Source organism: Podarcis melisellensis (genome assembly GCF_964234715.1).
Source record: "Podarcis melisellensis genome assembly, chromosome: 9".
Lineage (NCBI taxonomy): Eukaryota > Metazoa > Chordata > Lepidosauria > Squamata > Lacertidae > Podarcis > Podarcis melisellensis.
In genome coordinates, this window is record NC_138541.1 from 30,848,756 (window position 1) to 30,862,177 (window position 13,422).

The 13,422-nt window shown below is 41.0% G+C and overlaps 1 protein-coding gene across 5 annotated transcripts in view; it reads left to right on the forward strand.

Annotated features, from left to right (window-relative positions):
• Nucleotides 1–378: 378 nt before the first annotated feature.
• LARP1B (La ribonucleoprotein 1B) overlaps nt 379–13,422 on the forward strand; it is a 28,940-nt gene continuing 15,896 nt past the window's right edge. Inside the window, exons 1-7 of one of the 5 annotated variants that reach the window (XM_081926461.1) lie at nt 379–1,298; nt 5,611–5,672; nt 6,695–6,754; nt 8,926–9,097; nt 10,326–10,493; nt 10,608–10,751; nt 11,316–11,484. In XM_081926461.1, coding sequence (XP_081782587.1) covers nt 917–1,298; nt 5,611–5,672; nt 6,695–6,754; nt 8,926–9,097; nt 10,326–10,493; nt 10,608–10,751; nt 11,316–11,484 — 1,157 coding nt within the window. In that variant the 5' untranslated portion in view covers nt 379–916. The remainder of the gene's footprint in view (nt 1,299–5,610; nt 5,673–6,694; nt 6,755–8,925; nt 9,098–10,325; nt 10,494–10,607; nt 10,752–11,315; nt 11,485–13,422) is intronic. The other 4 variants (XM_081926465.1, XM_081926463.1, XM_081926462.1 and 1 more) reach the window with 4 other exon arrangements.

Sequence of the window (13,422 nt, forward strand, 5' to 3'; positions counted from 1 at the left end):
GCGTCTGTCATGCTCCGCAAGAAGCGGCATTCCTTCGGGCCACCCAATTCGAAGGGGAAACGGTGGCGCCCCCCCAGAACGCCGACGCCGCTTCCCCTTCCTAGGTCCTCCGTTGAGGACAGCCGCGCTCCGCTCCGCGGCCATCTCCGCCGCCGCCTCTCGCTTCCTCGTTCCGGGCGGGGCGGAGGCGGGGCTAGCCGAGGCGGAGGTGAGGGGAGCGAAAAGGGCGCGGGGGGGGAGTAGGCGAGCCCGGAGAAGAGACGCACGCGGCCTCCCTCCGCGCTGTTGGCCGTTGTGATGTCACAACGCGCCGAAGGGGTTCGGAGAGGCTCCGCCCTCGTTTTGCAGAGCGCTTCGCCCGTTCGCCGCCACCACCGCCTCCTCCTTCTTCTTACCCCCCTCCCTTCACTCCTTTCCCTGACTCTGTCCCCGCCCCTCTTCCCACCCACCCCGCCTCCCCCGGCGCGAGGAAGCACACACGCGCGACAGCTGTGACGGAGCTCCTTGCCGGACCTCAAAGCAGGCCCCACGAAAACTGTGCCTCGGCTCCGGCGCCTCCTCCTGCCCCCCACCCCCGCCCCTCAACTCCGGGCGGCCCCTCAGCGGTGGCGACGCGTTCTCGTGCGCGGCCCTCTCGCGCGTCTCTCTTCTCTACAACCCCCTCCCCCCCCCGGCACGGGGCGGTGGCGGTTGAACCACCCGCTGAGGTGAATGAGCGGCGACGCCCCCGGAGGCCGCTGTTGGGGCGGGGGGGCTGCTTCCCCGCCAGCCGCAGCCCCCGTGGGGCGGGCCAGGCCCCCCGCACGGAGCAGCTCGGCTTAGAGGCTCTCTTTCTTCTTCTTCCCCCTCCCGCCCTACGGCAGCCCCGCGGGGAGCGGAGGGAGAGGGGCGCGCGGGAGGACAGACCCCTCTCGGCATGTCCGCGGCCGCCCCGCAGGCACCACTTCGCGGCGCGGAGAAGAGCGGCGGCGGCGGCGGGGCCCGGCTGCCCGAAGAGAACCATCAGGAGCAGCTCCTGTTTCCTTCCGGCCAAGTGACCGAAGCCCCCCGGGAAAGCGGCTCCGGTGAGGGGCTGCAGCAGCAGCAACAAGAGGGCGGCGGCGACGACGACGAGGAAGAGGATAGCAGCAACGGCGACAAGTGCCAACCGGGGCAGCAGCAGCAGCAGCCTCAGGCCGTCGAGGCCCCCCCGCCCAAGGATAACCCCTGGACCCGCTGGAAGCCTCCCCCCGTCTCCGGCGGCAGCTTATCCCCCTCCAGCGCCTCAGCCGGCAGCGAGCTCGCCCCGCAGGACTCGGGTAAGGAAAGGGCTGGGCGGACAGGGAGCTTGTGTTTTGACCTACAGCGGGGACCAGAGCCCCGCGTGCTTCTGCTGCTGCTGCTGCTGCCTCCTTCTCAAGTTTCTTTAAAGCGTCCTCTCTCTCTCTTTCTCCACCCTCCCCCGCCCGCTTTCGGCGGCGACCCCGAATGACACAGGCTTCGGAGAAAGGCGTGTGCTTGCTTGCCTCCAGCCAGCCAGCAAGCCGGTGCCAGGGAGCTCTTTTCAGCCTTGCCTGCCCTCTCTCATGTTGCATATATGGTCAGATTAGGAAAATGAGCGTGAAGAGGTGTGGCTTCTTCTGCCTTGGAGTTCTTTTATGAGGTGGACGGTGAGAGCGAAGCGGTTGGGAAAGCCAGAGCTCAGTTGGCGGCGGTAGGGATGCCTAGAAGCGAAAGTGGCTACTTCTTATGGGTGGGTGGGGGAGCGGAAACTGAGAAGAGATCTAACTTGATAGACGTCGTGGTGGTGGTGGGGAGCTGTTGTAGTCCCACTCTGCCCATGCAGAACTTTTCTGTGTTTTTGTCCTTCATTATGCCTGTTGCTTGGTCTGCTTCTTGTCAGAATCCTGTTTGGATGCCGATTGTGTGCAGGAAATAGTTTGTTCCTGCTTGCATGTAAATCATTGTTGTGTATGTACCTCTGTTGTATGCATATACAGTGGTACCTCGGGTTACATGCGCTTCAGGTTACATACGCTTCAGGTTACAGACTCCACTAACCCAGAAATAGTACCTCGGGTTAAGAACTTTGCTTCAGGATGAGAACAGAAATCGTGCTCCAGAGGCACAACGGCAGCAGGAGGCCCCATTGGCTAAAGTGGCGCTTCAGGTTAAGAACAGTTTCAGGTTAAGAACAGACCTCTGGAATGAATTAAATACCGGTACATAACCCGAGGTACCACTGTATACTGCAGTTCTACATACAGTGGTACCTCAGGTTACATACGCTTCAGGTTACAGACTCCGCTAACGCAGAAATAGTGCTTCAGGTTAAGAACTTTGCTTCAGGATGAGAACAGAAATCGGGCTCCGGCAGCGCGGCAGCAACAGGAGGCCCCATTAGCTAAAGTGGTGCTTCAGGTTAAGAACAGTTTCAGGTTAAGTACGGACCTCCGGAACTAATTAAGTACTTAACCTGAGGTACCACTGTATTCGTGAACATATACGTATGGGTGGTGCTATTAAATAAGTTTACAGTACCGTATTTGTCACCCTATAGGACACACTTTTTCCCCTCCAAAAATGTGCACCGACCCCTCTTGCTCTCCAGGCTTCAGGAAGCTATCCGCAAGCCGTGGGAGCCCGGCGCAAAGTCACGCAGCTCTCCCACGGCTTGCAGAGAGCTGCGTGCATCCAGAAGCCTGGGGCGCGCTGAGCTCAGCACGCCCCCAGGCTTCAAGCTTCGCGCAGCTCTCCGCAAGCCGTGGGAGAGCTGCGTGACTTCCCGCCAGGCTCCCTAGGCTTGCGGATAGCAGCCTGTTCTGGGGGCTGGTGTCGGGGGAAGCTCGGGCTTCCCCAGCCCCGCGCCTAGGGGGGAAAGAATTTTTTTTCTTTATTTCCCCCCCCAAAAAACTAGGTGCGCCCTATGGGCCGGTGTGCCCTATGGGGCGAAAAATACGGTACTTCCAAACAAAAACTTAACGAGTTAACATATGAAATAGCCTTTACTCTTTCTTTGGTCACTGTGCATGCTTGTCAACACTTGGCATAACCTGCAATAAAACTGAAAAGCATGAGTTCTATATAGAGTTTACTTCATTTTTTCTTGAGGGTGCTATTCATAGTTTAGGGTTCCTGTGATAGTATGCTGGTGGTAGCAAATTCAAGGCTTTTAAACATATATTTGCGCTAACAGGTCTTTAGAGAATGACCACTGTAGTAATTAGTCCTGCTTTCCTTTGTAGTTCATGCTTGATGGTCTTGCGAGAAACTTTAGCATGTGCTGTACTGTATATAATTTGTAGATCACAAATCACAGTATGCCACCATGTAGCAGGAATTATCATGAAATAGTATTCAAATTCAGCAGCAGTAGTTGTAACGCTCTTTGAGATAATAGAAGGTATTATATTAGTGCTCTGGGACTTAGCTAGATTAAAGTGATATAACAGTACAATTTAAAACTTGGATAAAAGAATTAATTTAGTTGAATTCTTAAGTACTTGCTCCCTAATAAATGTGTTGAATATCCTAGCTTAAATACCTTACAAATAAAAATAGAGTTCTGCCTTAAATAACTAGCTTTTGTATTTTACATTTAAAAAACAGGGAAAGTAAAAGGTTAATTAGCATTAATTAGGATTTTGTTAAATAGATAATTTGTTTTGCATATCTTCAACTTTCATGTAACAAGTTCATTAAGTGATGCTATGCAAACTGATTCTACACAGTAAGACTGCAATTTACACACATTTAACTTGTGCACATTCAGCTTTACGTGCTTGCCTAGACAGATGGATAGTTGCTCAGGCACTACCTTGTAGTGCGAGAATAGAATATTAAAGCAGCTGTGTTCAGAAAAGATGCTGTCAGATATGATATGCCTGACTACCGTATTTTTTGCTCTATAAGACGCACCAGACCACAAGACACACCTAGTTTTTGGAGGAGGAAAACAAGAAAAAAATTATTCTGAATCTCAGAAGCCAGAACAGCAAGAGGGATCGCTGCGCAGTGAAATCCCTCTTGCTGTTCTGGCTTCTGCGATAGCTGCGCAGCCTGAATTCGCTCCATAAGACGCACACACATTTCCCCTTACTTTTTAGGAGGGAAAAAGTGAGTCTTATAGAGCAAAAAATACGGTAGTTCTTGCTCTAAATGTGGTGGTGGTTAGTAATATATTATGCAACTCGACCCTTTCTCCAAAATGCTTAGAGTGGTGTTTATGACACTCCACATTGGTCTCCAGATTGGGGGTTGCCTGAGGCCATCATGGTGCAGTTGTCGCATTGGATACTCCAGTAGTACAGTACTATTCTTCTGCAATACAATGAGCATAATCTCTACCACACAGTTGTTGTTTTGATCATATTATTTCTCTTTTGGATAAGTTACTAGCTCACATTCAAAATGTGTTACATATTAAAAAGGAATATATTACAAAGTAGTACTGTGTACAGTATATCTCTTCCATCTTAAATTCCTACAGTGTACAGGAGGGGATCACAATCTTTTTGGACTCATGTACACTTGCACCCCTCCCTAGGTTGTTAAACATATACTGTATAGAGAAAGCATCCCCTCCATCTATACTTGATGCTTTTTGATAGGGCTAGCAGTTATAATTTTTTCCTCATAACCGCCAGAAAGATGCAAACAATTAATTGAAATTAGATTAATTTTAATTATTTAGCTAGCCTGCTAAGCACTAGATAGATTTTTGTTTTAATTGGAGTTTGTTTATAGTATACTATTTACATTCTTAATGTTTGATTGACTTATTGAAACTAGACTGTTTCGTTCCTTTATTTTCACTTTGGCTCTAGAATCTTCACTCATATGTCTGTTCAGAATATGATATGGAGAAGACTTGAAGCATTAATCATATATTAGTAATATTTGCCCTGTATGCTAATACAAAGTTTATAAGAGTATTTATTTTTCCAGAATTTTGTATTCCACATGTGACAGCTGTAGGGGCATAGACTGAAATATTTAAGTAGCTGTTACATATATCCATAAGCATAATGGTAAAGTAAGAATTCGTCTGACATAGATTGGATATTTGCTCTGAAATCTACAAGTATGAACTGTGCCAGTTTTAGCTCATAAAGCACTAACTGGAGTATAAAAATACATTTTTAATCTATTCTTTTTCTAACAAAAACTCTTTTTAAAGCTATCATAAATTGAGATCGCAATGCATCTTTATTTTTGTAATATAGTCTACATGTGAGTTTCAGTCATCAAGTTTTATATAGGCTCCTATCCAGAAGCCCCATTGATAGGATATCAATGGTAAGTATGGATAGGATTGCAGCCATAAGATTCTAATTTATGTGAGTAATTTGAGGTGAGTAATCCTAGCGTTTTACAAGGCTAATAGCAGCATTCAAATTAGAATTAACACTTAAGCTAATTTGATAAGCTGAAAAAAATGATTTTTTCAAGTTCGATAGTTATCCAGTTAATTTAAAAAATCATTTGTACTTTGTGGAATTTCTTTGTTTCAACTTGTACTTAAACAATTTGAGAGCAGAAATTAATCATACTATTTAAATTATGTGATGAACTTGGTTTTGTTACTCTTTCTAGATTACTTGAATCACATATTTCTTTTATTCATTTTAGAATTGCAGAGTTCTGCTAAAGTCATAAAGGCAGGAAAATCGAAAGTAAAGAAATCGAATAAGGTATGTTTTAGCAGTCCAAATCAGTTTTATAGTCTATTAATTTAGGTTTAAATTATTATATTAATTAGTAATTAATACTTTCATAATTAATTAATTATTAAATTCATTTATTGTAATATACTGATAATCCTGTATTTGCATATTTATTTAAATTATCATAAGGACTTCTTTGATACCACATACTTCATATAAATAGGTTTTTTAATATGGAAAAGACTATAAAACCAGAACCATAGGCTTCACCCTTATTACTGAACTGTTGAAGCAAAACTTTTAAGTTACAATCTTATTCAAGCTCAGGAAGAAAGATAGTGCTGGTGGACTTACATGAAATTCTTTTCTCATATACAAATGTTGCTTTTAAAATCTATTTGTATATGCTTTTTAGAAAGTGGGAGTACCCAGAAATTAAACTGATGAAAGTTGCTTTAAAGCAAAACAAAAAAGTTTATTAAAGTTTCATTGATACCTTTTTCAGTATAGCCATTATCTTACAATATGGTCTGCCCTTCGAACTGAACAAGGGATAAGTTACTGTAGGAGCATCTTGAGAAATAAAACAGCTAGTCTTGAGTGTTGTATGTGATTTTCCAAAGTGATGGAAACGTTTTCCTTACTAAGAGTTATATTGGAAATAGAGGATAAGCAGAAAAGCTATGTTTACTTGCTGATTTTAGCTTCAAGTAATTCACATCCATTGACTGTTAATTATTATGCAAATTACTTCATAACATTAATATCAAATTTGAAAAGACTGCCTTCATAAAAATGACTGAGCACATTTTTTTTAAAAAAAAGGTTAGGGTTAGGGTTAGGGTTATGGATTCAGAATTGCTGACCACGCTGCTGAGTTTGGTTTTTCACTGTGCTATTTTGCGAGTCAGGATATGTAAGAATCAAGAATTTTTGTTTTGTGATCTCATTTCTGTAAACTGTAGCATAAATCCAGTGACGAATGGGGATGCTTGCTTGCTATTGAACAAATGTTTCTGGACAGTAATATGTGTTCATTACCATTGCAGGCAAATGACTTCAGTGATGCATCAAACTGGCCAACACCAAGTGAAATTGCCAACTCTGAAGTAAGTACACTTCTAATGTTTCTTTGTAACAACAACAATGAAGTTTGTCACTTGAGTGTGGCAGGTATCTCTTGCCTCATAGAAATAACAAACAATATTGCACTCTTCTCGTCTCACAATTCTGTCTACCAGCCAATTTTCTCCTGTCTCCGCACTATCATCATAATGCTCTTTTCATAACAGTATTGTAACTTTCCCAGCTTCAGAATGCTAGACAAGCTTAGGTTCAATGTGGTAGCAGAGGAGCTAGCAGCTATAAGGTACAAGAGATGGAGGTGAGCAAGCTGGTTAACTGTTAGTCTAACTGCTTGTAAGACTAGTTTACAATGAAGGCAAATTTATTTCCTTAACAAGTTTAAATTGACAACATTTACATATTTCTAGATGGCTTTTCTTTTCTATACCACATAAAAATAATTTCATATTGTGACCTTTGCAAAACACAATATCAGTGAGGTATGATAGAATTAATTGATGCACATAATGTTCAGTTCATTCTTAAAGCATAATTGAGTTGTACAAGGCTGATCTGTTAATTAATGACAATTGTTTTGCATACAGATGACCTAGGTATCTATTTGGGAGATCAGCAAGGGCAGCTAGACAATTTGCAGAAAAATATTTTTGGGCAGCCAGCCCCCATTCCTTCTCCTAAAGCATTCTGTAAATAGCTCATGGTTCTCTACCCTATGCCACAGGACACTTGTAGCTGATTTTTCTGAAGTATGATTTAGAAATCAGATTGAATGTGGAGTGATATGGTACTTAAGCTGAAAAGGATCAGTCCCAATCTTCTGTCCGTGGCAGCAAAACCCATTGCAACCTATGTTCTTTAAAGCTATAACTAGAGTCCCAATCATGGTTTATTTGTGAGAAACAAACCATAAGCACTGGTTTGAATGTTACACTAATGCAAGGCTTGTGGTTTGTTGCTTCATCTGAACAAATGAAGGAATGAAATGGGAGCACTTAGGTTTAAACATGGTTTAAACAAACCACACAACTTGGATTAGTGTTATGTGAAACCCTGTTTGAAGGAGAAAGAACATGGACCACCATCACTGTTTCAAGAAAGCTGCTCCACCCAGAGAGTTCTGTCTGAGTGGCTTGTAGTAACAAATGATCTCTTTGTAACTCACCTACATGAAAGTGTTTTGCAGAGAAAGCTACCATTGCTCAGCTGAGGTAGATACCAAAAGTGGTTTTGAGGAAGCAGCTATTGCTTATTTTTGCAAGTTGCCTCCAAAGAAAGAAAGAGAAGGAAACAGAGAAAAGGAAGGAATGCAGAGGAGCCTGCTAGTAGAAGCATGTGGGGAAGAGAAAGGGAGCCATTGTAATTATAATGGATTTAATTGTCACATTAGCTGGAAATCTAACTCTACTAATAATGGAATACAGACATACCTTGGTTCTCAAATGCCTTGGTACACGTATATTTTGTCTCCTGAACGCTGAAACCCTGGAAGTAAGTGTTCCGATTTTCAAACTTTTTCGGAAGCCGAACATCTGACGCGGCTTCTGCTTGAGTGCAGGAAGCTCCTGCAGCCAATCCGGAAGCCGCACCTTGGTTTTCAAACGGTTTTGGGAGTTGAACAGACTTCCAGAATGGATTACGTTCAAGAACCAAGGTATGACTATTCAGTTATGAAAATGCAGTTTTTATTACTTTTTTGTCGCAATAAACAAATTTAACAATAAACTGAGGTAGACTTATCCAAGTTAATAATATATGACAATATTGACAACACTTAGCAAAAAACAACCTTCTTGGGTCTGTCCATATGTTCTTTGTGCTCACTGATGCGATTGGGGAAGGCAATAGAGGAATTGTGGTAACAAGCCCCCCCTCACATGTTAATTGTGCCATGTACCTTGCTTTTGCAGGTTCCTTGGAAACATGTACAGAGCCTTCATACATATAGCTGGCTCTGAACATGTGTGAATAGGGTCTGTACAGATAGTATAGCCAACACATATAAGTTGAGGCTGGGAGTTTCTGCTGTGATTCTGTTCCTTTGCATATGTCAGATGAACAGTTGATAAAAGGACAGTAGGAAAGAGTGGTTTGCTTTTTTATATGTAGCTCAAATTTGGCAGCAGGGATGGGATGGCTGCAAATATTTGAATGGGGTTAGGATTCAGCTCTAATTTTTCCCCCTGTTGTGTTATAGTGTAAAAATATAAGCAACCAGAATAAAAAAACTCCAATCAAAAAGGAGAAAGAAGAGAAGAATGAAAGGAAGAATAATAGCAGAATCAAAGAAAACCTGGAAATAAATCTGGATATTCCTGGCGAAAACGTTAGTGAAGATGAGGCTCAGATTAACAATCAAAAGAAAAAAGGTTGGTCTGGGCTAGCATATTAATAATGTTCTCTATAACCTGAGGTATCGTGACCAAATTTAGAAAATGGAGCTGTAATGTGTGTTTGTGCTCTTGATTTCTGACATTCTTGTTAATTTTGTTGACCGTTTTTTTAAAGGGTTGCAACTCTAATTTATGACTGTTTCAATAGTGCTTGTTCTATTGTGCTTGCAAAAATCTTGCTGTATTAATATTTTAGAATTTAGCAAATCTTCATTTTCGTAAAATTTTAAATTTGGGCATTAATTTATATATAAAGAAATTTTATTAGCTTCTTCTGTGTGAAGATCAGTAACCTCATACTCCAAATGCATGCAGATGAATCCTTAGATAAAATTTTAATCTAAGGCGGAACACAAAAATCATATTCAGAAACAAGAAGCTTCTTCAGCACTTTGCGTGCATCACATCAGTTTTGTCATGGGAGGGAATTCCTTAATCCTCTGTCAGTGTCTTGTTTCCCCACAAGTCACTTAATGAGGTGGCAACCAACCTAATATCCTGCTTATATTACAGGAAAAACTCACATAGGCTAGAAGTATGAAATCAGATATTCTTCATCTGGGATTAGCATAGGTTAGGTTTCAAAAGAGTTGGAAGGTAGAAAGGTGCAAAAGAGTGAGCAGTTATAATATTAATATTACTACTATGACATAAAACCGTTCACTGTCTCCAAAGCTCATTAAACTGAATAGTATTTTCAGTGATATCCCCACAGAACCTATGAACGTGGTAAAAGGCACAGTGGGATTAAATTTCTGAAGAACTGCTTTAAAAGAGTGTCCTTTTAAGATCTTACTGAGGCCCACCAGTGATATCTTACTATTCCTGCAGCAGTCTGGTTTTCTGGGGTTTGCATACATGCAAGGAGTCCCCACAGATAGAACAGCTCCCTACCTTTCATCTTATGGAAGGTGCCAAAAATGAAAGGAGGCCGAGCTAGCATGCCTTCCTCCACAGCTCCCCCTCATCTAATAACTTGCAAGTGTTTGAAATTTGAGTTTGGACTGTGCATAGGATGAGAAGCTATTTCTTGTATGTTCAGAACATATTTTCATGAAGTAACTTTCAGAAAGTTACTTTGTGACATTTGCTGTTATTCTTAGAATGAATTAATATGTGCATATTTGTTCAAAATGTGGGAACTAATACTTAATAAATGTAATATATTTTATAGGGTTAATGGGTATTCTTAACAGCATTCTAGTTCTATATTTTACACTTGAAGGTAACAAGCACAAATGGGTGCCACTTCATTTAGATGATATGAAGCCAGAAGGCCAAGATAGACCAGGATCTCGGAACAGTTCAAGATCTCAGCCAGAAACAGGCAAGCTTGTGCCACACAACAACAGACGCAATGAGACAAGAACTAGTATGTCATCTAAATTTTATTGATTTGTGTTTGCATTTAATTGACAACTACTTCTTGTTAAAACCTCACTTCTGTAACTTTAGGAATCTACATTTCTTCTCCTATTTCTAAAAGGCTGGCGACGGGATAGAGAAAAACGAGATGATCATGATGAAGTCTCTAGTGTGAGAAGTGAAGGTGGCAGTATTCGAGGGTTTTACAGAGGAAGAGGAAGGGGCAGAGGAAGAGGAAGAGGACGTGGAAGAGGAAACCCTCGAAGTATGAAAATAGAAATTATTATGAAAAAATTATATTGACAGTTGGAATAGTGTCTGTTCCCATAGGATATGTTAATTGCCATTTATGTCCTTCCATTGTGAAAATTGTCCTTCTATTCCCTGTTACAGATAGGTAGCCGTGTTGGTCTGCCATAGTCAAAACAAAAAAAATTCCTTCCAGTAGCACCTTAAAGACCAACTAAGTTAGTTCTTGATATGAGCTTTCGTGTGCATGCACACTTCTTCTATTCCCTGTTATCCTGTCATTAAGCAATTATTGCTTCCTGAGAGAGAGAGTCCTCTTATTCCATAATTATAATGTTAGTGAGAAACTTTGCCGTGTGTTTTCTGAAAGTAAAAGTATATTTCTACCCCATGACTCCTGTATATATATTGTAAACTGCTTTGAAGTTTTTTTTACAATCAGGTGATATGTAAATTTTATGAAATAAATAAAATGTAATGTTGACTCAAATAATTCTAAACATTGACTAGGTCGAGGCTTTATATTTTCACATACTTAGACTCATAATTTGTAACAATTCAATTTTCCTTCTTCCTGAAGTGAACCATGACTATTCATATGGCTATCGGGAACAATATAATGAGAGAACTGACCAGCCATTTCAGCCAGATCTTAACACTAGTATGATGTATTACTATGATGATGGAACAGGAATGCAGGTGTATTCTGTTGATGAAACACTACTAAAAGAATACATTAAACGCCAAATGTAAGTAGACTGCTCTGTGTTTATGGTGCAGGTGGTTGGGGAAGCAAGATGTTAAACTTTGTGCCTGTACAAGACTACATTCATTTAATAAGCCAGTGGTTTCAAATAAACCTGTGGCATAGGTTGGAAATGCTACAAACATTTCACTGTGAACTTTTAATAAGAACAGGTCTTGAGTTTTTTGGTGTTATAAACCACATGCAATCCATGTATATGCATCCTTACTCCATTCTGTCTGTGGCATTTTGTTGACATGGCAACTTAGGTATGCTTGTGTTACGGTATAGTAAGACTGTGTACATATGAAAACTTTGTAATTATGTTGGCTTGGACGTAATTTTGCCATTCTTACTTTTTCTTTCCAAAGTACTTATTGGTGCTTTGCCATTGTGTTTGAATTGAAGAAAACATATTGTATATAGCTATAAATGGAAACATTCCCTTGTATTTCAATGGGTTGTGAAAAGCCATTGGGAAGGCTGGTTATCCAAATCCCTGGAGAAAATTATTGCTGCTGTTATTATTAATTAAATTTCTGTAGTGCCCTTCATTCAAGGATCACAGGGTGGTTCAGAATTTTCAGATTGTAGTGAAGGGTTTATGAATTAGCATATTGCACACCCTGTTTTGCCATAGTTTAATGGTGGTTTTTGTTGCTCTTGCATTTTATGTGGCTTGTTGCTTGCTTGTTTTGTTACAGTTAATGCAAATTAAAAAAAGAAAAATAAATTTGGTTTATTGGCAGATAGACTCTGGCTTTAGGCTGCCAGTTTCAATTTTTCCCCAGTTATTGTTGCTGGGCCTTGTGAAACCTGACAGTTCCATGTCACATTAATCAGCTGGCTTCCTCTGCCCTCAGATACTTCTTCTTTGTGGTCAGATTTCTGAGCTTGCAGTATAGAATCCAGATCCTCTAAGGTAGAACATGATGACGTCCCCCTCTGATGCTCAGCACATTGTTAAACCAAATATTGGTCATATCTTCAAGTTCTGCTATTAATAGTAAGATTTAGTCAGATATCCCAGTAGTGGTTAAATTATTCACAAAGTCTCCTTAATTAGTTTGGAAATTTCCAAGCCTTATCATGGAATGTGCTACTGTTCTTGGAATGTTAGAGGCTTTTTTCACCTTCCAAATAGTTTGGAAGGTCTTACAATTTTCTAATTGGGCGTCTGTCCAGCCTTTTGTTGCAATAGGTCTTTATTTTCTTAATTATTAAGTACTAGATTTTCTGGACTGTGTTTACAGATTCTGCAGCCATATAGAAATAAAGCGTTAAGACAAGTTAGAATATGCATAATTTAATTTCTAGTATTGCTAATTATAGTTTTAATTAAATAGCTAGCCTTGAAACCCTCCTCCCCCAAGCGTTCTATTTGTTCTTAATTGGGATAACCTTATAAGAGAGAAAATTAATATAAGGTGCATACATTGTTGTGGTTGATTTTTAAACACAACCATAATTTGCATTTGTTGCCATAAACTGCACTTCCTTATGTTCTAAGAGAAACCTTATCGGAATCATTTTGAAAATTAATATAATTGGTTCCATTCTGAAAATAGAATTTAGATAAAATGAGTTTCTACCTTATCAGAGTTCTGAATGTTGCGTAGAATTCAGAGCTAAAATGATAATGTATTTTTGTCATCAATATTGATTTGTTGCCTTCCATGTTTTGGAGGAAAAGGCCTTTCTTAAACTAGAACCTTGAGGGTATGTCTTCTTCTTTCTTCGTAGTTTGGTAAAGTTATACTAACTATGTAATGTTGTGGCATATTTCTGGCTTCAGTGGGATTGAGGGATATTATTTCAGATAATCAGTAGTTGGTTTCAATAAGCTATAAGTCTGTCTTGGGCTAATTTTCTTGGGGCCCCAAATGTATATTTTGACCCTTTTCGAACCATATGCACTCTTTGCTCTTGAGAGCATCTCCGA